The sequence below is a fragment of the Juglans regia genome, chromosome 6 (genome assembly GCF_001411555.2).
Source record: "Juglans regia cultivar Chandler chromosome 6, Walnut 2.0, whole genome shotgun sequence".
Taxonomy (NCBI): Eukaryota; Viridiplantae; Streptophyta; class Magnoliopsida; order Fagales; family Juglandaceae; genus Juglans; species Juglans regia.
This window is the reverse complement of record NC_049906.1, coordinates 31,140,417-31,165,642: the sequence shown is the minus strand read 5'-3', so window position 1 is coordinate 31,165,642 and position 25,226 is coordinate 31,140,417. Positions and strand designations below refer to the sequence as shown.

Sequence of the window (25,226 nt, the reverse complement as noted above, 5' to 3'; positions counted from 1 at the left end):
ATAATATTATTAAAAAAAATTTTCTTAATCACTAATAATAATAAAAAAAATGGGGAAAATGTCTCGGGACCATGTGGCCCAAGCATTTTCCTAATATTATTTAGTGATGGTCCCGAACGTGCGTTTGCTCATATAACCTTATGATCTTAAGGTGCATATAACATGACTTCCTTAATTATGCCAAACTTGACCGGCCTCGTTAATCTATCAAGTATTTTGTCGCGTTTTATTCAGGCAGATCGACGATGGTGAGGAGTAGCTGTCTAGGACACCATTATTACCATTATAATATCTAATCATTAATATATTCACTATTTTTTTTTTTTTGAAGGGAAATGCATATTCACCATATTATATATTCACTATTTAGTGTATATTTGAGATTGTGAAAAATATAACTTATAACTTTAGGGTTTATAACTTAATTCTAACTTAAGTAATAAGTTCTATTATTAAAAAGTTATTTAATATTTGGTAACTATATGTTTAAAACATTTTTAAACATATTACATTTGCTTGAAAACAAATTAAAAAAGTGATTTCTGAGATAGAAATGACCATTATTTAAATTTTAAAAGATTATGATCATGTTCTTGAAAGTTTAAAATTTATAATTATCTTAAAATTGTATGAATATTTTCGTCCATTGACAATTTTTTTTAAAATTCAAATTACGTTTCGCATTATCTGGAAAAATATGTTTGAGATTTACTTTTTACCTTATTTGAGATTAAAAGCGCTTTAATATATAACATCCAAACAATCTAATTTTTTCATTAAAGAACTTTTTAAGCTATTTAAGCACTTTTTAAGACTATACTGCAACTCCAATCATACCCTTAATTACTTTATCAAAGGACCTTAATTAATTACAGCACATGATGAAAGTTTATCAATTTTGTCCTAGTTATTTATTTATTTAACTCTTCTAATTCAATTAATCATCACTATTAATATATAGATACATATATATATATATATATATATATATATATATATCTTGCCATGCGGCCAACACCATTAATTGAGATCGTCAAGTTCAGTTGACCAGAGAGATGGGAGAAGAGCAGCAAAGGGAAGAAAGGTGGAGGACAGAAGCATATCCAATGAAAGGAGGGGATGGTATGGACAGCTATGCAAACAACTCCTCATACCAGGTAAATCTTCTTCTGCATCATGTTATATATTAACTTGTCTTACGTTTCCAACTCTCTGCTGTTCTCCAAGATTTCCAGGTTAGGGATAACCTAAGACATAAGATTCAAGAACTATATATATATATGTGTGTGTGTGTGAAATACTTGAGACATAGAGATTATACAAAAGTAAACTCACAAATTGATGTGAGTTAATGTGATACATCATATTATAAAATTAATTTTATTGTAAAGTAGATCTAATGGATCCCATAAAATCATATCAGTTTATGGGTTTACTTTTTTGTAATCTCTTTGTATTTGTAGCAACTCTCATATATATATATATATATATATATATTTATATATAACTTGCAAAAAGATGCATGCATGTAGTCAAACCAGCTTGTAACTAGTTCATGTATTAATCGTCCTCGAGTACTATTTATGGTGGATCAAGAAGTCACTAATCCATTGCAATTTTGGAAAAGGGTGTTTCTCTTGATATATATATACATATATATATATATATAGAGAGAGAGAGAGAGAGAGAGAGAGAGAGAGAGTATGCCAAACTTATTTAGGTGAAAAAAAGAATAACAGGCAACCCAACATAGTTAATTCTTCAAGTGGTACCTGATATATAACCGATCACTTTGAAGAATACTTAAACTGATCACGACATGTTTCAGAAACAACCGAAGACTACTAATTAATGAAGATAATGAATAACTAAACTTTCTGTGCTTCAGAGAGGAGGCGTTGATGCTGCAAAAAAGGTAATTATTGAGGCAGTTGGAGAAAAGCTTGATGTCAAGAGCATTGTTTCTTCAAACATCTTCAGAATTGCAGATTTAGGTTGTTCTGTTGGGCCTAATACATTTTTCGCAGTTGAAAGTATAATTAACGCAGTGCAGTCTAAGTGGCAATATGATCAATACCAAGGAGGAGTACTCCATGATCTTGATCATCATGTATGTCCTGAATTCCAAGTCTTCTTCAATGATCACAGCTCCAATGATTTCAATACACTCTTCACCTCCCTCCCACCGGATAGGCAGTATTTTGCTGCAGGTGTTGCAGGTTCTTTTTACTGTCGCTTATTTCCATCTGCATCTCTTCACTTTGTTCACTCTTCCTATGCCATCAATTGGCTTTCCCAAGTACCTAAACCGATCATCGACAAAAGTTCAGCTGCTTGGAATAAAGGGAAAATCCACTACTCAAATTCAAAAGATGTGGTTGTTGAGGCTTATGAAGTTCAATATTCAGAAGATATGGAGTGCTTTTTGCATGCTAGGGCTCAAGAGGTGGTGTTTGGAGGATTGATTGCACTTGTTATTGCTGGCCGCCCCAACGGAATGCCCCATTCTCAAAATCCACAAAATATTACGTTTGAACTCATGGGGTCTTGCCTGATGGATATGGCCAAGAAGGTACGTACGTAAGTACAAATTAAACATATACGTACATGATGATCATCTGATCATGTTCTCAAGTCTTTATTGCACTTTTCAAATACAGCTTCTTGTTGGATGAAAGCATAAGATCAAAGGCCAAACAAATAAATACGAAGCTCTTATTTCTATAATAAATAAATTAGAGCAATACTACTTTTCATTCGGTATTTTGTTATTTCGCTAATTAGACTAGTAATTGATATGGTGCAACTTGACTTCTTATGTCAAACAGTTAAATAAAAAGAAATGTTTTAGTTACAAAGAGATCTCACAAAAGTAAACATACTAACTGACATCATGACTTGATATAGTACGTTAAATATACTTAACATATCATATCAATTCATGATCATGAAGCAATATGTTTTGCTTAATTTGGTTGGATATATGCATGATCATTTAGTAGAAAATTAGTGCCGCATTTGGATATTGCATGAAACATATATACATCTTACTAGAATAGGATTGTCTTCATTTTACTTCAAATCGTATAATAAAAATGAGAAGTATTATAGTTACAAAGAAATCGATATCGCATAAAAATAGATTCATAAATTGACATAATTTTAAATGATACGTTAAATTTATTTTATAATAAAAATAACTTTCCAATATAATGTACCACATCAAAATCAAAATATATTAGTTTGTTGAATCGATCTCCTTTTGGCTAGAGCATTTCTTATTAAAAAAATATGAGGGTTTTTTTAAATTTTGTGTAGGGAAAAGTTAGCGAGGAAAAAGTGGACTCCTTTAACATACCAATGTATCTCATGTCTCCACAAGAATTGGAAGCTGCAGTGGATCGAAATGGATATTTCAGAATAGAGAGATTAGAGGATTTACCAAATGTTTTACAGCTTGGGGGCCGTCCGAAGAGTGAAGTAATCTCATCTCACTGGCGAGCCATAATGCATGGAATGATGGAGGTTCATTTCGGCCGAGATGTGGTAATTATACTAGACGAGCTCTTGGAGTTGTTCAGAAAGAAACTTGAAGAAGACCTCTCCCTCATGGACTCAATCTCGGATACACTCTACACTTTCTTTGCTCTTCTTAAACGCCAAGCGATGGAGTGAAAAGAATGGTCCATTTTCCCTCTTTAATTTTTCTGTTTGGAAAACATTAAACTAACAATAAATCCATCAAAATTTCATGTGAGTAATGACATTTTACTTATGTAATAAATGTTGGCTTGGCTTGGCTTACCTCTCTCTCTCTCTCTCTCTCTCTCTCTCTCTCTCTCTTTGCCTTCAATTTTGGGTTTTTTGAGCTCTCTGATCATGTAGTTTTTGGGTTTGGTTCATGGGAATTCATCCTGGGTTTATATTCAAAGTTTATATTACTAATATTAGGGGGTACTTGTGTTATAAAATAGTGATACTTTATTATATGAAGAAAATTTCATAATTTTTTATTTATCAAGGGCAATGCTATTGAATATTAATATGATCTTGAATTGGCATCGCCAACAATTGGGTTGGTTTTTAAAATTTGTATCATCCCCTTGTGAATATTAGATCTATGTGGAAATTTTCGATTTGAAATGTCACATCAAGAGTATAAAAAATTGTAAACTACCTCTATAAAAATAAAAATAAAAATGAAAAAGTAAACTATAACCAAAAGAAAAAAAATTAATGAAAACTTATAAAACCAAAAAATATTTATAAAAAACCAAAATTTTCGTACTTTTATTTCATTTTAACCTTTTAATCTTGAATTTTGGGAAGGGGTATTTAAATTTTCTTTTCTGCTTTTTATTTTTTATTTTTTTATTAAGGATATATATTTTTATTGTAGTAACTTTTAATTTTGGTTGGTGTTTTGATCTGCTTTTACTTTTTGTTTTTTCACTTTTTTTTATCTTTTAAACTTTTTGTAATCTAATAGGGATATTTTTTTTTGTTGAGAATGTGTATAGGTAAGTTTGTCCTTTTTAAGATAAAGGGGATGTACTGTAATTGTTTAGGTAAATTTGTGATGTTTGCGAAATGCGAAATGAAAGGTTATTAGATAAAAAATATTTGGTCTAAACACAAATTTTAAGTAAAAAAATTTATAAGTTTGTGTAGTTTAATATGTCTATCAAATTATAATTTTCTTTATTATAAAAAAGATGGAAAGTATTGAGTAACACAGGTATGATATCTACGATGAAAAATTATTATCATTAGTTATTATTTATCACTTTATATTTTATATTCTATAAAAAATATTTTTATATCTTATAAAAATTACCTACACATTCTGTAAAAAAAAAAAAATTTATAGATAGGAAGTTTGAGAATCATGCATAATAAATTCCTACGAATGATATACCTCGAAGGTAAAAATAATTGGAACTAAAATAGTTTTGAATCCAAAAATGAAAAGCAAAACTCCAAAAGTAGTAATCCAATCCACTCACTGAATTGAATGGATGCATTCACCAGAGATTCAAAAATGGTAGTGGTTCTCAAATGACAGCACAGTAAGCAAACAGCAATGGGTTCCCAAGCAGCACTCTCGCTCTCGCATATGATGCTGTCTTGCTCGTCCTCTCCCTTCGGTTTCGTGGTCTTAAACTCATCATTATCTAAAACTTCACTCAGACCATCCATTTTCTCTCAGACACCTCCTTATGCTAAGCCCAGAAGCTCCCTTTCCCTCAAAGCCACAAACCAATATCTTCTCAAATTTTCCAGATCAAAAACCAGAGCAACCCTCGATGAAAAGGAACAAAGTACTGCCACCACCCCACTTCTTGACCAGGATGAACAGCCCAATAAAGTATGCTTTTTTCTTTGCTGCTTCGACCCTTCTTGATCATCTTTGCTTTTAAATTAGTTCGCTTTGCGTGTTTATTTGTCTCTAGTTTTCTGAGAACTGAGGGAAACCAAAAGCTTCTGCACCACTGGACCTCATTAATCTTTTTGCTTAAATGGGTCTTTCTGTATTGCTGCGTTGATGAATTTGATAGTCTTCTTCTGGGTAATTTTTGTGAACTGTTCTCGTGCTTTAGGAAGTTGAGGAGAGTGTGGAAGTGCTGAAAAGGGCTGCTAAGACAAGAAAGGTTTCGGAAGAGGAGGTTTTGTCTGCTCTTTCTGTGATTGAAAAGGCAAAAATTGATCCCTCCGGTTTTCTTGATACGCTTGGTGGATCAAAATCCCCTGGCAGAACATGGATGCTTATTTTTACCGCTGAGGTTGGCATAATTCTGTTCCTTGATTTGCATAATCATGTTCAAGCTTTGGGCCTCCTTTAAATTTTATGCTTATTGGGGCTTTTGTGCTAAATCGTAGAAGCAAGTGAACCGGGGTCGTTATTTTCCTCTTACAGCGATTCAGAGGTTCGATGCAGCCGTAAGTGTCTTGTGCATTTCTTTGTCATGTTACCATATTTGCTTAAAAGGGAAGTGAAGAGATTAAAACCCCCAGGATATGTTTAAAATACTTCTGTGTTCAGTTTACAAATACTTCAAATGGCTACTAGAATATGGAATACTTATAATTGTGTTTCTGGAGAAAATAGTGGGGGTAATACTGCTCTGCAGATCATAATAGTTAAGTCTCTTGAGTTTATTGAACTGAGAGGTGTCAAAGGATCTTAAGAGAAACAAAGTTGTAAATATAGAAGTATATTATTCGGACCTTATTGGGTGAAACTTACTTCCTTTCATTGAGTTGCCGAGGGATTAAGTTTGTTTGTCAATTTTGATACATTTCTTCTGTTTTCCTTCATTGCTCAAGATCTTAGTGTTCTGAAGCACTTTACTCGACTCAATCCACGTACTCAAAAATTTTCATCTACTATTAATAATGCCATTTGTGATATTTCTATTCACTAAAGCATCACTTCAAGGATGAACTTGCTGGAGCTTTTCTCTTTGCATAATCCTCATCCAGTAGAAAGAAAATTATGGGATTTGCGTTTGTATATTGAGAAACCAAAAGAATCTTTTCTTGATTTGTCAGGCAAAGAGAATCGAGAATGGGGTATATCTTGGACCAATTGGATGCTTAACCTTTGAAGGTAGATTTTCATGGAAGCAGAGAATACTGGCTTTCATTTTTGAGTGTATTCGGATAAAAATTGGGCCACTGAAGCCTTTAGAGATCAGCCTTGGCCAGAAAGAAGACAGAGATCCAAGCAACAAGGATCCTTTCTTTATCTGGTTTTATGTTGATGAAGAAATAGCAGTGGCTCGAGGCAAGAGTGGGGGGACTGCATTTTGGTGTCGGTGTCGCCGTGTCACTACCTGATTTGTTAACACTCGAATATGTGCACTAAAGTCTCCCTGTACATACAGTTGGTAAATATTACTCCAATTAAGGTTCTATTGTCTCCCCCCATGATAGTTAATATGTTATACAATGTTTTGGTGGAACCAGCCTGTATCTTGGAACCAGCTCCCGATTCCCGAATAGGAATTTGTTACGAGGATATTGTGATATATTTTTGTCAATGAAGCGTTAATGGTGTTCTAGCATCTTGTTACATTTCACAGGACTGCTTTCCCTCCATTTGAAATGAATCTCAAATGAGTTAAAACCCATATCTGCTTGATGTGGCAGTATGAATTATAGTAAAAGAAGGATAGATGCTTTTGCCAAGCACCTGAGCAGAGTAAGGTAAGGAGACCTTTGGATGTTGTGTGGAATCTATTGATATCATTGCTTTAGGTAGTGCTTCGGCAATTTTACAATTAATTCTATAACTGTAGGAGTGCGCAAAGGTCACATACCTAGAGAAAGTTAAGTAGATTAATCTCAAATGATTTGTAAAGCTCGGTAAATTCTTTTAATGCCGGGACATTTAGAGTCCCATGAAAACCATTGCTGCTAATTCTTCTAATAGTCTCATCAAACCATAAGACATTTCAATATTCAGCATGCATTGCATTGCAATCAATATCATTTACCAAATGGGCACTCATGTTTCTGTTGGTACCTTATGAAAAGCTAGTATTAGACTCACATTCTTCAAATTTTTGGAGGGGAAAATCATTGTCGACTCTCACTGTTTGGAGATCCACATTCTCATTTGTTTCTTTGTTTTTGTTTCAAGTTGAGGTTGTTTCTAGCTAATAAAGATGATGGACAGAATAATCAAATTTATAATATAATTTAGTAATTCATATTATCAAATAAGAGAAATATAAGTACACATTTTGGCTACAATTTATTTGTCCAGAGAAAAGGATACTCCTGTGAACAATCTCTGATTATTAGACTTGTATTCTGCAGAGATTAGACCTGCTTCTTGTTAGGCTCTAGCCCATAAGTTTTGCAGTAGTTAATTAGATCTTTTGCCATTGGTATCCTCTCTTTGATGATTGGGATTTCAAAAAAATTCTGTGCCCATGCATGGAGTGATGGGAACTTCTCTGGATCAACCAACTTTATACCTCCTAATTCTTCTATGAACTCCAGCCAGTTAGGTAAAGAACCCACCACCAAGTCTAGGAAACCCAGTTTTTCTCCTCCCAAGAATTTCTTACTTTCAATCTGCTTATCCAGAATTCCTAATGATTCTTGTGCAGACTTTATAGCTTCCTCTTTCTCATGTTCTTGTGCACAGCAAGCAGCCCAAGCTCCAACAACACACTGCACTTTATAGAAATTAAAATACTCCAAAAGTGCATGTTTAAGATTCAAGTTTGTTTCTTTTGTTATTTAAGCAAAAGAAACTGGCAGAAAAATGAAAAACAGAAGGGGAGACATTTAACTTTTTTATTTACCTTTTCATCAACAAACCTAGACCAGAATCTCACCACAGATTTTTCATAAGGATCTGCAGGCAATATGGGGTTCTGTTTCCATGTTTCATCAATGTACTCAAGGATGACAAGGGACTCAGCAACTGGTTTTCCCTTGTGCACAAGCACAGGAACCTTCTTATGCACAGGATTGTACTGGAGAAGAATGGAACTCTTGTTTCTTAAATCTTCTTCAATATACTCATATTCTATCCCCTTGAGCTTCAAAGCCCATTCAATTCTGCAGCAAAAAAGACTTAGAGATGCACCAATCACTTGTACTTCTCCCATTCTCAAATCCCCAGAATCTCAAATCAAGCTCGATCTTTGCATGAAGAGAAGCAGTTATTTGAAACTTATAGAGATGGTATCTTGGAAAGTTCTGTATTTCTTAGAGAGCAAGTTAGAAGTCTGACTTAGGAGCAAGATATATATGATTTCCAAGTCTGACTTGGTAACTTGTTAGACTGAGTGTGCCATGACTAGTTTGCTATGAATTCAATTTCTTTAGGAGAAAGATATATATGATTTCCATAAATTTATCTGTTTTAAATATATTTGAGAAAAAATCTTTAACTTTCCACCTGTCCTATTTGCAGCCCTTAAATCAGTCCTTAGAACATCATTGACTCCTTAATAGTGATTCTTCACCGACATCTATTGACGTCTGGCACTTGCCATCTATCATATTTTAAGGAGAGCAGTGAATAATTCACAAGGAAAAGACGGTCATGCTGCTGATTAAACTTTCAAACAAATTAAATTGTTTTTTGGATTGCTAAATTGGCCAGTTTTAAAAAACTAGAGGTTGTTAGACTTGCGATAGAAGAAGCGGTGATTATATTTATATCGTGGCTCAAGAAATGCTATTTCATACAATTTTTTTACAACCAACCACTGTAATGGTACAATTTCATTAAAAATGAAGAAAGTGAGCACTTGATGTTTGTAAAAATGTCTCTAACACCGTGAGAGTGTTGAGAGCCTTCTCCTTGTATATATATATAGACGTTAATTACAATGTGTTTATATCGTAAGATATTACATAGCTGTTGGAGGACTATACTCTGTACAAGGAAATAATCAATTAGAGTATAAATCATATTTAGGAACATTTGCTAGTATGGTTTGATATAGCCAACTCTCTTGAATATCACACAGATTCACGCGAAGTCGGGATCGACCTCCAATCTCAATTCTGCCGCGGCAATAATGCTCGTTTTTATCACCTCAAGCGCGAGCTTTCCTCCCTACAACAAAACACACATTCTATTCATGAGTATTACAACCAGATTAAACAAATCTGGGATGAACTCAGCCATCTACGAACTAGCAATGATCTCAAAGATTTGCAACAACAAGCAGAGGATGAACGGACTTTTCAATTCTTGCTTGGCCTCAATGACTCTTTTTCCCAACTCAGTTCCCAAATCCTAGCCATGGAACCCTTCCCCCCATTACCAAAGTTTTTTCTATTCTGTTTTAATGAGAGCAACAACGTCTCCTCCACATGGGGCCAACACCAGCAAACTCCCTGGCCTTCGCAACTCACTTCGGCAGCTCTACTGGTCACCTGAAAAGCTCCCTCCGATGCACGGAATGTGGCAAGAATGGCCACCTTCATAACCATTGATAATGGCTCATAGGATACCCACCTGGCCGAGAGCTTTGCCCCATTCAACGCCTTTCACTTCTCAGCAAACCACCGTCTGGGGTGGCACCTGTGATACCCCCATATGATATGGATATGAGTAGGTGGTGTATGGAATCCCACATTACTTGGGAAAGAGAAGTTCTTGCTCTTTATAAGGTTCTAATAGGGCTCTAATTGTATCATTGATTAGTCCTTTTGGAGCATAGGTCATGTGGTTTGGGCCTTCCATTGGGGCGTTACAAATGGTATCAGAGCCAATCCCAATCAGAAATGTGGGACTTGAGCCGTGCCACCTACAATGGACAGGCCCGACGAGGACGTCGGGAATTTAAGGGTGGTAGATTGTGATACCCCCATATGATATGGATATGAGTAGGTGGTGTATGGGATCCCACATTGCTTGGGAATGAGAAGTTCTTGCTCTTTATAAGGTTCTAATGGGGCTCTAATTGTATCATTGATTATTCCTTTTGGAGCATAGGTCATGTGGTTTGGGCCTTCCATTGGGGCGTTACAGCACCAGTAGCCAATCAAGCTTCGATCTCCTTTGATTCGTCACCGGTACCAGGAATGTCACCGAATCTCTACCAAAAATTGCTGGACCTCCTCACTTTGACCCCTTCCTCTACTAACTTCGTCAGTAATGTCACTTCCTCCCCTTCCTCTTTTGATAGCCACGATGACTGGATCATAGACAACAGTGCCAACTCCCACATGTGCCAAGACCAAGAAGTTTCTGCCGATTTGAGAAAACCACATTCTCTACAATCCGTTTGACTTCCCAATGGCCACACTTTCTCCATTGAGATGTCGGCACATGTATCTTGTCCCCTACCCTAGCTTTTCAAAATGTCTATTTTATCCCTCACTTTCATTTTAATCTATTATATGTCCCTCATCTTACTACTAACACCTCTTGTTTTGTTTCTTTTTCTTCTACAAATTTTTCCTTCCAAGACCCACACTCGATGAGGCTGATTGGAGCGGGTGAGTTCTACAATGGGCTTTATGTGTATCGACCCAACACCGTTATGGCTATCTCAGTGCAATCTACTGTTAAGAAAAACTTATGACACTAACGCCTAGGTCATCATTCTCGCCTACTTATTCCTCAATTTTTTTAATAATTCTTATGTCATTTTTTATTGTTATGTTTGTGCTCGTTCTAAGCATACAAGACTGCATTTTTCTTCTACTACTAATAAAAATCATTTTGCTTTCAATTGGATATTTTGTGATATTTGGGGTTGTTATGATACTTCTTCAATTTGTGGTGCCCATTATTTTCTTACTATTGTTGATGATTTTTCATGCATTACTTGGATCTATCTCATGCATTATAAATCTGAGGTTTATACAAATCTCATGTATTTTTTTGCCCTCATCCAAAATAAATTCAACACTATAATTAAAATAATTTGAACTAATAATGGACGAAAATTTCTTTCTCATAAATTTCAAACCTATCTTCATGATCATGACATTATTCATGAACGTACTTGTATTGAAACTCCACAACAAAATGGCATTGAGGAACGTAAATACCGGCATCTACTGAATATTGCTAGCAACCTTCGTTTTCAAGCTCACTTATCTTTGAAATTTTGGGGTGAATATCTACTCACTGTTGCATTCTTCAAAATAATCTTCTTTTGAACTACCCTTTAACACCATGCCCAACTACGATCATCTTCGTGTCTTCGGGTGCCTTTGTTATGCCCAAACCCTCCGTGCTTCTTGTGATAAATTTTCTCCTCGTGCCTCTAAATCTATATTTCTTGGCTACCCTAATACTCATAAAGCATACAAGTTTTATAATCTCAACACTCAAGCCATTTTCTATTATCGCGATGTCATTTTCTATGAACATAAGTTTTCCTTTCAAAAAATTCTTGATCTTCCAGACACATCTCTTCCCATTCTTCGTCTCCCTGTTCCTAAGCCTATCTTACCATCCACTACTCGCACTATTCCCATTAGTACCTCTGATCCCCCTTCTCTTCCCACCTCTCTCCGTCCCCGTCACACAACCACTCGACCAGCATATCTCATTATGTATGCTCGACCCTACACACGGAACCCACGACATCCTCACCTGCTACACAGACCTCAAGTACTGCTCACCCTTTATCTGCTTTTCTTTCCTACTCTCGTTTTTCATCTTCTCACCTTAATTTTTTACATGCTCTTACTACTCCTGTTGCACCTTCTTGCTATTCTGATGCTCTTCGCCATTCCCATTGGCGTAAAGCTATGTCTACTGAACTTCGTGCACTTGAAGCCAATTCCACTTGAACACTTGAGTCACTATCTCCTGGTAAGAAATCCATCGGTTGCAAATAGGTATTTAAAACTAAGCTTAGGGAAAATGGTTCCATCGAAAGATATAAAGCTCGGCTGGTAGCCAAAGGCTATATAATCAAGTTGAAAGCCTAGACTATCATGAGACTTTTGCTCCCTTTGCCAAAATGACTATTGTTCGATATTTGTTGGCTGTCACTGCTACCCAACAATGGATCATTCATCAACATGACGTCAATAATGCCTTCTTACACGATGTACTTGAGGAGGAAGTCTATATGATACCACCTCTTTGTTATTGTCACAAGGAGGAGACTCGCGTCTGTCGTTTTCACAAATCCCTCAACGGCCTCAAACAAGTGTCCCGCAATTGGTTTTTTAAACTAACCACTATGCTTCTTGATGCAGGTTTTACTCAATCTCAAGCGAATCACTCTCTATTCACCTTGGTCACTTCCACGAGTATCACCATTGTTCTTGTCTATGTTCATGACATTCTGGTTGCTAGTAATGATCTCTCTCAGATTGAGTTTTTCAAAGGAATTCTCTCCACACACTTTAAAACCAAAGACCTCGGTCCCCTCAAATATTTTATTGGTCTCAAAGTTGCTCATTCACAAAAAGACATCTTTCTTAATCAATGAAAATATGCTCTTGACATTCTAAATGATAGTGGACAACTTGGTGCCTGGATTGCTCCCTTTCCCATGGAACAAAACTTGAAGCTCACTAATAAAGATGGCACCCTTCTTCCTGTCCCTAGTGCCTATTGACGCCTCGTTGGACGCCTCATCTACCTGATCATCACTCATCCTAACATTGTCTTTACAGTGAACATCCTCAGTTAGTTTATGCATTTCCCTCGTGTTCCTCGCCTGCAAGCAGCCACTCGTATTCTTCGTTACATCAAAGGCAGTACAGGGCAAGGCATTTTCTTCTCCTCCTCAAGCAGTTTACATATTACTGCCTACACAGATTCGAATTGGGCCAGCTGTCCCAATACTCCTTGCTCCACCACAAGATACTTCATCTAGCTAGGCACGAGTCCTATTTCCTGGCGAAGAAAAAATAGACGACAGTGGCCCGCTCTTCTACTGAAGCTGAATATCGCGCCATGGCCGTCACCACTTACAAGCTCACCTGACTAAAACAGCTCACTGATCTTGGCATTTCTCATTCTGAGCCTTTCAGCTTACATTGTGATAATCAATCTGCTCTTTACATTGCTCACAATCTTGTATTCCATGAACTCACAAAACATATTAAGATTGACTGTCACATTATTCGAGATAAGATCTGATCCGGTCTCCTTACAACCTTACATACTTCTTCCCATGAGCAAGTTGCCGACATCTTCACTAAAACCTTAGGACGAGAACTTTTTCACTATTTTTCACACAAGTTGAACATTACGAATCTCCATGCTCCAACTTGAGAGGGAGTGTTGACAGGATCCTAATTTGCACAAAATTAGCAAAGACATCAACACCATGATTTTAGGAATTAGTCATTGATTTGTAAATATCAATTATTTCCATACATTTATTTGTTTCCATACTTAGCTTAGCTCCATGTATCTATTTAAATGTCAATCCTTTCATTGTAAAATGCAAGTTTAGAAAAATAAAAAAGTGTTTCAGTTTTATTATCTTGACAACATGTATGCACATGAGGTTTAAAAAAAACACCTTTATGTACTTCTTGTTCAAACTTAGAAGTTGTAAGTGAAAGCATGTGCGCTTCTATCTCTCTTCCTAATTGAGACCTCTCAGTTTGTTAGTACAAACTTGAGGAGATTTTAATACAACAAATATAAGGCATACAATTTTAATCCAGTTTGGACCAAGGTACGAAAATCTCACTTTTTTTAAAGAGATTCAAGCCCTCTGTAGTATACAAAGTCTCAAATGAACCAGTGCATCATACCTTCTTTTGACTTGTCTTCTCCAGGATATAACTGCCAAACTGATTTTCATATAGCTTGAACCAACTTTGCACAAGTGTTTGAGCTCAAAACTCCACAAAAAAATTCCTCTCTTTTACAGGGAAATGTTCTAAAAAATTAATATCTACACATTACAACTTTTATTTTTTCTATAAAACATCTCTCTATATCCTATGAAAAAAGATCGGTCGATCCAAACTCTTAAAACTAGGGGTGCTGCATCCTCGAGGTGGGGGTGCTAGTTCACATTTTGGGGGGTGGATTGGCTCCCTAGTTCGTCTCCCGTTGCCCACGGCCACCCACCCACGGCAAAAAAGTTGAAAACAACCAGGAAACACAAAAAATTGAAAAAAAAACAACAAATAAAAAAAAAAATCTAACTATCCATCCACGATAAATCTATAGATCCATGTAGCAATAATAATAAAAACAATAAAAAAAATTCAAAAAAATGTCTATATAAATGAAAGGGAAAATTAGAAATACCTTAGAGAGAGAGAGAGAGAGAGAGAGAGATTTTTGAATCGAAGAGTCAATGTGCCACGGCCGTTTGAGAGAGACTGAGAATAGTGAGAGCCTGAGAGAAAGAAAGAGAGAGAGGAGAAAGAAAAAATGGGGGTGTCGAGGGAAGGGGGAAGTGTAGACTTCCTCATCAAGTACATCGTGTAGGATTTTAAAAGATAAGTTAAAAACCTTCTATACCTCATTTTCCATTCATATCTCTATTCTATTAAATAATATTTATCTATTCTTTCTTTATTATTTTTTTTCTCTCACTTCCATTTACAATCTTAACTACTAACTCTTTTGTCTTATTATCTTCTTTTCAAATATCACATTCTTTTACAATTTCGACAACCTCAATAAGTCCGAAAGTCACATCTCATAAAAAGTGAAAGAAAAAACATCTATACAAAGTAATTTAAAAAAAAAATTTACGAAAATCAAAATTTTCTCAGCAACTAAACACTCAATACAGCCAACCAAAATACAGACAAATCAATGGCAATGCAAGGACAAAATGAGAACCGATTTTCATCTATACAAAGCCCAAAATGAGAATGACTAAAGGAAAATGACAAAATTCAGCAAAATTGAACCAATCTGAAAGCAAAGAAATATTCTCTGCAGCCAAACAACGAAGAGATCGCCGATGCAGAGCACCAAATTGGTTTATCTCCATTGCATACTTACCTTGATCATGGCCTCGGGAGGAAGAAATAGGAGAAGAGAGAAACAGATAAGTAGAGAGGTATGAAGTGAGAAATTTTTTTCAAAAATCAGAGAAAGGGGCTGCTTTGATTTGGTGTTGCAAAATCAAAGTCACAGAATTTTTTAGAAACCGAAATCAAAACTTACAAAATCTGCTGATGGAGAGGAGCTACGATCGTTGATGTTTCGAGGAAGGGGTCAACACCGAGAGAGAAGAAGATGCGGGACGGAAGGGAAGCTGGAATGCGATGGGGAATGATTGTAGAACCCGTAAAGTTAAACCGCTAAATAGGAAATCCAATGCGGAGTTTTCACCAAAACCCTAAATTTATCCCCAAATTATAGGGATATATCCCATATATGGAATCCAATTGGGATGCTCTTAACTGAAGTATTACTATAGTATTATTTATTAATTTTTTACTTCTATTTACTATTTTTATTATTATTATTTATAAATTATTTTAGATCATTTCAACATCCAAACGTAACTTAAATGATTTCAAAATCCACCATAATAAGACATTAACAAAAAACGTTACAAGTGACTATTTATTAAAAAGGGTCCATCTACTATGCTGTCCAACTCTTATAGTTGGGGTGCCCCCTAGTGCAATCTTACTTTTTATTTTTCTTTTCTTTATTTTTAAACATTCTTTTTAAATATATTTAAACATTTAAAAAAATACACAAATTTAATAGTAATCAACTTCTTAAGCATTAAAAATAAATAAAAATGCACGAGTGGTCAAACTCAAGGAAAAAATCAACATTTTCCTATTAAAAAATACCAACAATTATTGAAGAGTTGATGGTTATAGAAATATCCATTTATCTTGTAATAAGAGTTTATGGCTACAACTCTTATTACAAGACTTTTCTAAATTCCCTGCATGTTATAACTCATTTAGCAAATGAGTGCTCTTCCGTATTTTATTCATTGCCAAGATTTTATAAATTTTATATAATGATTTCTCATTGAAGAGAAAGAAAATTAGTCATCCTCGGTCACACCAACATATTGTTTTTTTTTATGTCAACCATTTAAATAAATAAAAAATCACTTCAAATGAACCATATATTATGTGAAAAATATCAATATTCATTATAATGTGAAAATGTGCCTATTGATGTAAGTTGGTACTTTCCAACACCAAGCTATACCTTTCCTATTGTTTCATAAGTGAGTATCTTTAAAAAAAAAAAAAAAAAAAAATACTTTGACAGATAAATAATTTCTTAAATTTCAATGTTTATTTAAAGAGTTTTCTATTATCAAGTTAATCGATAACACACGATCAACGTCACTTGAGTTACTTAGAATATACAGAAGAGGAAGACCTATCCGAGTCCTCCATAGCTAGGGCTGTGCTCTGACTTCGACGGAGTCAGAGATATCGTTTCTGACCTCCGACTCTGACTAGAGTCGGAGCCAAATTGTCCCTCCGACTCCGACTCTGAACTGGAGTCGGAGTCCGACTCCGATCGGAGGTCAGAGCTCCGACCTCCGATCGGAACTCCGACTTCCGAGTGGAACTCCGAACGGCGCTCGAGCGGAACCCATACAGAGAGGTTCGCTCGAAGTGCGCTCGACGTGGTGCTCGAGCAGAACTCTTCCAGAGAGGTTCACTCGACTCAGCGCTCGAGCGGAACCCATGCAGAAAGGTTCGCTCGACTTGCGCTCGACATCTCGCTCAAGCCAATGTTCAAAGCGACATCGTTTTACAGCTGGGTTTCTATTTAAAAAAAAAATGGAGTCGGAGTCGACTCCGATTATCTATTCGGAGCTACTCCAAATTCCGACTCCGAATTCCGATGACTCCGACTCCGTCAGAGTCTGAATCGGAGCGGATGTTGAGCAGAGTCGAAAATTTCAAAATTTCGCACAGCCCTATCCATAGCTGATTGTGTAAGAGTTGGGGAGGGGATGAATTGATGTTGTTGGAGTTAAATCGATATGAGCATAAAAGAAAGAAAGAGAGAAAAAAGCTCTTTGGATGAAAATCATTTAATTGATAAGATTTGATTTGTAAGATTCAAAATTCAAAATTTATTTTTATTTTAAATTAAATTATACCATGTAAGCACTTTACTGGTATGTAATCCATACCGACTTATAAATAGAATTTTTCTTATTCAAAAAATTGTAGTTAAATCGTGCCTATTATTAAGGATTAGCTGACCATAACCATTAGATTGCACTCAATTTATACCTCCAATCCAAATCGTAGTCATTGAACATTTGATAATGAGATTGTTTCTTCAAAATCCTCCAAAATTAATCGTTAAGATCTTATCACTCCTAGCTCTAACGCGCCAAGTGTGCCGAAATGATACCTTAAATTAAGTCAAGTCCATCATTAAATAAAGAGAAAAACCTAAGGACGGTCGGGTGGGAATTTTGTTTTTACACCTACCAATACAAATTTGCCACATAGGAGGTGCAAGAATGAAATATATGCACACGCACGCGTAAGATTTTCTCTTCCCCTCTTCTCTCCCACGAATTCTTCTTCACCTCCTTCAGATCTTTCCCCTTCCTTCCCCCTCTCTCTCTCCCATGATTTATTGGGGCCACTCATGCCAAACAAGTAACGGTCACTTGAGGCACACCATTTCTATCACTACATGTATTTTAGTTGCTCCAATGGTTTGATTTTAGGGTGTTGCTTTTAGAAGACTTGTCTCCTTTTTTCCTTCTCTTCGATGATCTGTTCTCAAACACAGTTCTCGCTGTTTTTGGTTCTGGTTAGAGACTTCTCTTTTTGCAAGTAAATTTCAATTAAAGCCAATTGATCATGAGCTACGAACAGAAAATTAAGAATTAACCAACCTAAGATAAAGAAGATCAGCTGGCATGGTTAACTAGTAGTCAGTCACTTTTTTTCTCTTAAAAGTAGTTGCTATTAAATTTGTTCATGAAGAAGCATATAATTTGAAAAACTAAAAACGTGGTTTGTTCATGGTTTTATTCTCGTACTTTCTAGGCAACCAACCAAAATGTGGTTAATGCTCTTGTAATTCTTTGACCAGTTGTTGCTTCAAGAGAGACCGTGTTGTAGAGAGAGAGAGAGGGTAAGCAGGGACGTGGGTGGGGGGAGGGAGAGGGAGAAGGAGAGAATCAGAAAAATAACTTAGGGCTTGTTTGTTTTCAGAGATGAGATGAGATTAAATGAGATTAAAGTTAAAAAGTTGAATAAAATATTGTTAGAATATATTTTTTAATATTATTATTGTTTTGGGATTTGAAAAAGTTGAATTGTTTATTTTATTTTATGTGGGGATTTGGAAAAGTTGTAATAATGAGGTGAGATAAGATGAGATGTTTTTGGAAAACAAACAAGGCCTAGTTTCATTACCTGTATGCGGGTGTAAATAGAAAATTGTTGAGACCCCTACGTGGCAGCTTTTGATTTGCTGGTGTAAAAATAAATTTCGCACCCGACCGGCTAGGAGCGCGACTCTTAAATAAATGGATTATCATTCTCATTTTTTTCAAAAAACATAAGATATAGATCAATACTAGTCTTCCTGTTGGGATTTTTTTATTTTTTATTTTACTTCGTGATTAATGAAGTATTTTTTAATAATATTATGTTTTTTTTTTATTTTTTAAAAATATTTGAAAGTGTTAAAAAAATGTATGTAAAAAAAGAACCAAAAAAAAAAAAAAACACATGAAATACACTAACAGAAGCCCCTAACGGTGGCTTTAGTGTTACTCTAAGATATATCGATTGCTTATGGTGCTCACGTCGGGAATCAATCGGAGGAGTTTCAATTGCAATTTGACGCAAATAAAGACTCAAATTGCTATTAAGGAGAATAAAAGTAGAGTTTAATTGTCTATGGTGGCAGCCAACTTAGCCAAATCCATTGAATAACATGTCCATTCACAGTCTCTTATGCCTAAATAATGCTATTTGTGAGCTGATTTCCACTACTCGGTATTCATTCATTATCTTTAGATCTAATTGACAGCTTCCAACGATTATAAAACATCATATAACTTACATAAGCAGATCAAGCTGCAATACCTTTTTAAGATTCCAAAATTTTCAGATGTATATTCCTCTACTGTCAAGTAGTAATGGAGTTTATCTGCTGAAGTCGCCATTCATCTTCAAGAGACTATCTCTACAGGAATTATTGAATCATGGACTCTCTCTGTAGCCTTCTTTGCCTAAAAGAGGAGAGATTTAGTGAGAAAATTGAAATGGGTGAGAAAATATCAAAAGATGGGTGTTATAGGCACAAAGAGATTACACAAAAAGAATCTCACAAATTGACGTAATTTTATGAAATCCATTAAATCTACTTTATAATAAAAGTAATTTTACAATCTGACAAATCATATCAAACCACGCCAATTTCTGAGATTACTTTTGTATAATTCATTTGTATTTAAAGTATTTCTCGTATAAAAAAGAGCAGAAGAGGGACAGGAGATTGTACTTGTTGCTCCCAGTTAGTACGTATGGTAACAGTGAGAAGTGATAACACTTGGACAACTAGTGCGCCTATGATCCCCAGCCAGAGCCCCTGTGAGCAAAATTTCTCAAGAGATAAGATTACTTGCAATAATTTCAGTGAAGAAGTGACAAAGGGCTTAAAGTTATGAAGGAAAAGAGTGAAAACTTTTACCTTCCCTCCAATGTGGAGGACAAAAGCAAATACAACAGCACATGGAATTCCAACTAAATAGTATGAACCGAGATTGATATATGCACCAATCTTCTGCCAACCACATCCTCTAGCAGTGCCTACATGTACACAAATTGAGACAACAGATTAGCCACTCGAATGATCTTTCTATTTCATGGTCCCTTAAAGTTTTGGGAAGACATATTTAAGAGGCATCTTTTAGAGTGTGACAGATCATACACATTTAAGAGGCATCTTTTAGGTTTTTTCTCTTTCACAGTTCATACATTTCTTTCTTTTTTCCCCATAAAAACCTTTCCTCTGAAACATTGATGGGCTGAGGGCCGAGGAGAGGGGGGGGGTGGGAGGTTTACAGGGTGTTGAGGAATAATCTCACATTGCCTGTAGACAAGGTCTTGTGTATATTTATAAGAAATGAACAATCATCTCTTGTAGAACCGGTTTTATGATATAAGTTAAGCCCTTGAATTCCTTCAGAGGGTGAAGAAATACTCAATAATCATTGCAACCATTGCTGTTTGCAGCCAATCTTCCTCATTCATTGCCAAACAGTTTAATCACAAATCTAGACCCCTAACAAGGCAATATTTTTGCTAGTTTCCCATGAACAATTCATACTATTATTTTCTTTTAATCCGGTCATGATATTGATGCAGAGTATGAGAGTATATTAAGGTATGAAAAACAGAAAAACCTGAAAGAACACACTGGAGGCCATCTAAAAAGTTGGATATTGCAAGAATTGGCATCATGATTGCTACATATTGGACCACTTCTATTTCACTGCTGTAAGCATAGCCCCAAATGTTGCGTATCAATATCAGAACTGATCCAACCAATATACCCACAGTTATTGCCATCACAAAGACAACATGTACCGCCAAACGTGCAGTTTCGGGATGCCCGGCTCCTAATTCATTTGAGACTCGAGTACTGTAAAGGAAAATATGAGCCATTAAAAGATAAGACAGTGAATAAGAAAGTGAGGGACATGTTCCAATCCTTCATGCCAGTATCATATTGCGTTTTGAGCAAAATCAAAATAAAGATTTATGAAGATCAAAGGAAAATTTCTAAACTCACAAAAAAAGAAAAAATCTATGCACAGCCAGAGTCAGATTCCCCTGGCATCCTATGAAATGGCTATACTCCAAAATGTTTAATGTGATACCCCATATGATAAGGATAAAGGTAGGTGGTATATGAGATCCCACATTGCTTGGGAAAGAGAAGTTCTTGCTCTTTATAAGGTTTCAATGGAGTTCCAATTGTATCATTGATTAGTCCTTTTGGAGTGTAGGTTATATGGCTTGGGCCTTCCATTAAGGCGTTACAAATGGTATCAGAGCCTATGTGTATGAGATCTCACATTGTTTGGGAATGAGAAGTTCTTGCTGTTTATAAAGTTTCAATATGGCTCCAATTGTATAATTGGCTAGTCCTTTTAGAGTATAGACTATGTGGTTTGGGCCTTTCATTGGGCGGAAGTATATTTTTATATCAATTCAGCATAACTTACCTTATAGCACAACTGAGTCCAAAGGGGATCATCCAAACTGTTGCTGCGGTGTTCAGACTGGCAAAATATGCTGGGTGAGTTAACGGGAACTCATAATTATCTAATAAATTCAGTATATTCATGGAAAAAGATCAACAAACTTAGCAACTAACCAAATAGAAAGCACTGAAGTCTCTAACTTTGGATCTGGAAGAAGACCGGATAGAAGAACCATCATTTCAAATGACCACATTTCCAGGCTGTTCAAAATCATGGTAAAAGATTACAGCAAAATGCATTACATTCTGTAGCTCAGAAAAGAACAAAGATGGAAGAAAATGTAGAGTTCTTTTGTCTTGCTTTCAAGCATATAGAGCATTAAGTTATAGAAATTACCAGACCATAACAGCTGAAGGAATAGCAAGTTTCAGAAAAGTGAGTATATTGTGCAAGGCCTCCTTTGAGAAACCCGTCCAGGTTTTTGCACATGAAGAGGAGAACTTGACATAAAGTACCAATAGCAATACATTGATCCAATAGGATATGGAATTTGCCAAGGCAGCTCCTCTGTCTCCAAGTTCAGTTTTAAATACTAGGACCCAACATATAAGAACATGCAGTAAAGTTGTGATTGCAGAGCTTAGCATCATTGGAAAGACAATGTTTTGGGTTTGTAAGAACTTAATTAGGCACTGCAGAAAACCATAGGCAAACAGGCTCGGGATCATGTAACAGGCATATCGTCCTGCTTCTGTCGCTATATCATCTTCCTGGCCCAAAGCAATAAGAATATATCTTGTGTTTCCCCAGATGATTGCAAGGGGTATGCTTACAAGAAAAAGGACAAACATTGCTCTCTGCATTTGTATTCCCATTATATGATATTGCTTTGCTCCATATGCCTGCCCGCATAAGGTATCCAATGCACTTCCCATTCCCATCTGTTCAAGTAGATAATCACATTAGTAACATACAAAGAGTTCTATCAAACATTTTTTTTTTTTTTGAAGTACAGACTTCTATTGAACATTGTTTAATGAATAATTTCATATTATCTATGAATAAGGTCTTGGGTATGTTTATAAGGAATGAACATTTCTCTCTTGTAGAACCGGTTTTATGAGATGAGTTAGGCCAATGAATTTCTTCATGGTATCAAAGTCTACCACAAATGGGGGATTACACTACTTATTCCGTGACAAAGACCAGAAAAAAATACTGGCATGCACCGATGCACGTGAAGGTGAGTGTTAAGGAATAATCTCACATTTCATGTGGATAAGGTCTTAAGCATATTTATAAGGAATGAATAATCCTCTCTTGTAGAACCAATTTTATAAGATGAGTTATGCCATGAATTCTTCAAACGTGTTGTATATTCAACATTTGAAAGAGCAAAATGGTGACATCATGAACCATAATTATATACATATTTTTCTTTTATTGTTTGAAACTCCATCAATTGGGGTTGAAAGCTTGCAATGCTTTTGGTTTCCGTATAAATTAAAGCCATCTAGAAACTTTCCCACGACAGAATCAAATGAACCTTTGGACAAAATCCACAAGCTAGGAATTCACGTGATCTAGATTGGTTAATACAATCGATTTGCGCATATGAGTGGTGAGTTGAACCGTGAATCTTCGAGGGACTCAGAATTTTTGTATCATTGGTACCTATGGCAAAAAAATCTCGGTTTCCTGCGAAGGTTAGGTTGCGTTTAAGTGCATAAACTTGGGAAAGAGGAAGACCTCATCAGTTCCAATTTCACATCCATGGTTGTCTAACGTACCATTAAAATATTTTCACCAGTTTGTAAGAGGGGATCGAGGGAAGAAGTGATCGATCCACCTCATAGGTATCGAGCAATATTCTTGCGGAAAAGTACGAAGTTATTATCAGAAACTTTCGCTGGTTTGGATATTGAATTGAATTAAATTTTTTTATAAATAGTAATAAATTAAGATGATAGAATAAATTTTATAAGACTTACTTAAAATGAATTTAAATATATTTAAATATTAAAATAAGTTTATAAAATATTTATCATGAAAAATTCAAAAAGTTTGTAAATTTAATAAAATTCACTACATCATCTCAATTATTACTATTTATAAAAATAATACAATTCATCTCAACTCTAATCACGTTCGATTTTTTTTTTCTCGTATACGACAATTTTTTTCTTTCTTTACAGCAGTCACTGGCCCACCATTTTCACTTTCAATCAAGCAAACACGTTTTAAAACTTATCCTTTCACTTTCAGCAAGAACAGAAAATGAGTAATCAAACTGACATACTGTACCCAAATTGATATTGCGGGATGGTCAAGAAGCAGAAAAGGAAAGAAAAAAACAATCACGCAAGATATAAAGATTTAAACGATTCTGCTTAGAAAACTCGCATTCTAGTGCTACAAACACAAAAAACTGAATACAAAAATAGCGTAACTCAAACTCAAAAACTCCAATACACTCGAACCTTAGGAAAAAGAGAGAAAAAAAAAAATCTATCCAAAGTACAAATAAATTATCTCCATAATTTTCTACTCACACAACCGGTGAGCCAAATGTCAGTCAGAAGCTGGGGTGCCAATAAATCTTTCCCAAAAGGAAAATAAAAAATGATTCAATTTCTTCTTCAAATTTAAAGTGTACTCTATAAAATTTATTGTTGTCGTAAGTATTTTTAAAAATAATAAATACTTAAATATTAAGTATGAAGTAAAACCCACTTCATAAATATTAAATATGAAGTAAAATTCCATAAGCAATTAAGAAATCTTTATAAAAAATATATTTCAACCCACCCTGTTCAAGCCACAGCTCAACCAACACATCAACCAATCGAGAATTATGAGCAAGTGCTACAAATATCATGTATATCTAAAAGATAAAATTATAAAGATAACCAAACTCACCAACAAACTGAAACCAGTGACAGAGGCGAAAGAAGTAGCCATGGAGGCGCCGGAGAGAGCCAATTCACCAAGATGACCCACAAACATCACAGATATCACCTGCAGACTATACTGCAACAGACTCACAGATATCAGAGGCCCTGCCAGCCATAGCTGCTTTCTTACTTCCTCAAGAACCACTTTCCTTTTATTCCTTCCATCCTCATTAATACTACTGACTCCATTATTTTCATGATCTTCAGAGTTTTCCATCAATATCGGTGATACCAGAGATGCCTTTTCCTCCTCCTCTCTCGCCATTTTCTTCTCCTTTTCCGCTCACTGACACCGTGGCACATGCAGATAGAGAGACACTGAGAGGGCTACACTTGGTGGCTCCTATATTGCGGTTGAAAATTTTTCTTTGAGGACTAAAGTGACCAGGGTGTTTCTTCTTTATTACTGATCAAAATGCGCCTAAGTTCCACTGATGATTGTAGGGTATTACAGTAAACTGGAGGGTTCAACAAAACAGTCCAAACTCATTGTCATCTTTGTATTTATTTTTGTTACTTCATTGTCATCTCGAGGTTGGATTTGACCATGAAAGTAGTCTCGGACTAATTGACAAAACGACAAGCTCTGAAAAACCAACATGTACGTGGCCTTGGTATCGTTTTCCTCCACAAATTCAAACAAATGTAGCGACAAGACGAC

General features: G+C 35.6%; 4 protein-coding genes across 4 annotated transcripts; 2 read left to right on the top strand and 2 right to left on the bottom strand.

The window, feature by feature from the left end:
• Window positions 1–1,055: 1,055 nt before the first annotated feature.
• On the top strand, window positions 1,056–3,675 carry LOC108983808 (loganic acid O-methyltransferase-like). Its single transcript, XM_018955575.2, has 3 exons — window positions 1,056–1,157; window positions 1,889–2,572; window positions 3,319–3,675. Exons 1-3 carry the CDS (start codon window positions 1,056–1,058, stop codon window positions 3,673–3,675), a joined length of 1,143 nt encoding a protein of 380 aa, XP_018811120.2.
• Window positions 3,676–5,002: 1,327 nt separating this feature from the next.
• On the top strand, window positions 5,003–7,082 carry LOC108983809. Its single transcript, XM_018955576.2, has 4 exons — window positions 5,003–5,368; window positions 5,601–5,783; window positions 5,881–5,940; window positions 6,553–7,082. Exons 1-4 carry the CDS (start codon window positions 5,084–5,086, stop codon window positions 6,838–6,840), a joined length of 816 nt encoding a protein of 271 aa, XP_018811121.1. The 5' UTR covers window positions 5,003–5,083; the 3' UTR covers window positions 6,841–7,082.
• Window positions 7,083–7,710: 628 nt separating this feature from the next.
• On the bottom strand, window positions 7,711–8,808 carry LOC108983810 (glutathione S-transferase U7-like). Its single transcript, XM_018955577.2, has 2 exons — window positions 8,319–8,808; window positions 7,711–8,184 (listed from the first exon to the last, which is right to left on the bottom strand). Exons 1-2 carry the CDS (start codon window positions 8,625–8,627, stop codon window positions 7,828–7,830), a joined length of 666 nt encoding a protein of 221 aa, XP_018811122.1. The 5' UTR covers window positions 8,628–8,808; the 3' UTR covers window positions 7,711–7,827.
• A 10,427-nt stretch (window positions 8,809–19,235) lies between these two features.
• Window positions 19,236–24,933, bottom strand: LOC108983811 (protein DETOXIFICATION 16-like). Its single transcript, XM_018955578.2, has 8 exons — window positions 24,531–24,933; window positions 22,008–22,552; window positions 21,785–21,871; window positions 21,633–21,689; window positions 20,808–21,046; window positions 20,093–20,211; window positions 19,904–19,990; window positions 19,236–19,631 (listed from the first exon to the last, which is right to left on the bottom strand). Exons 1-8 carry the CDS (start codon window positions 24,828–24,830, stop codon window positions 19,572–19,574), a joined length of 1,494 nt encoding a protein of 497 aa, XP_018811123.1. The 5' UTR covers window positions 24,831–24,933; the 3' UTR covers window positions 19,236–19,571.
• Between the last annotated feature and the right edge of the window lie 293 nt (window positions 24,934–25,226).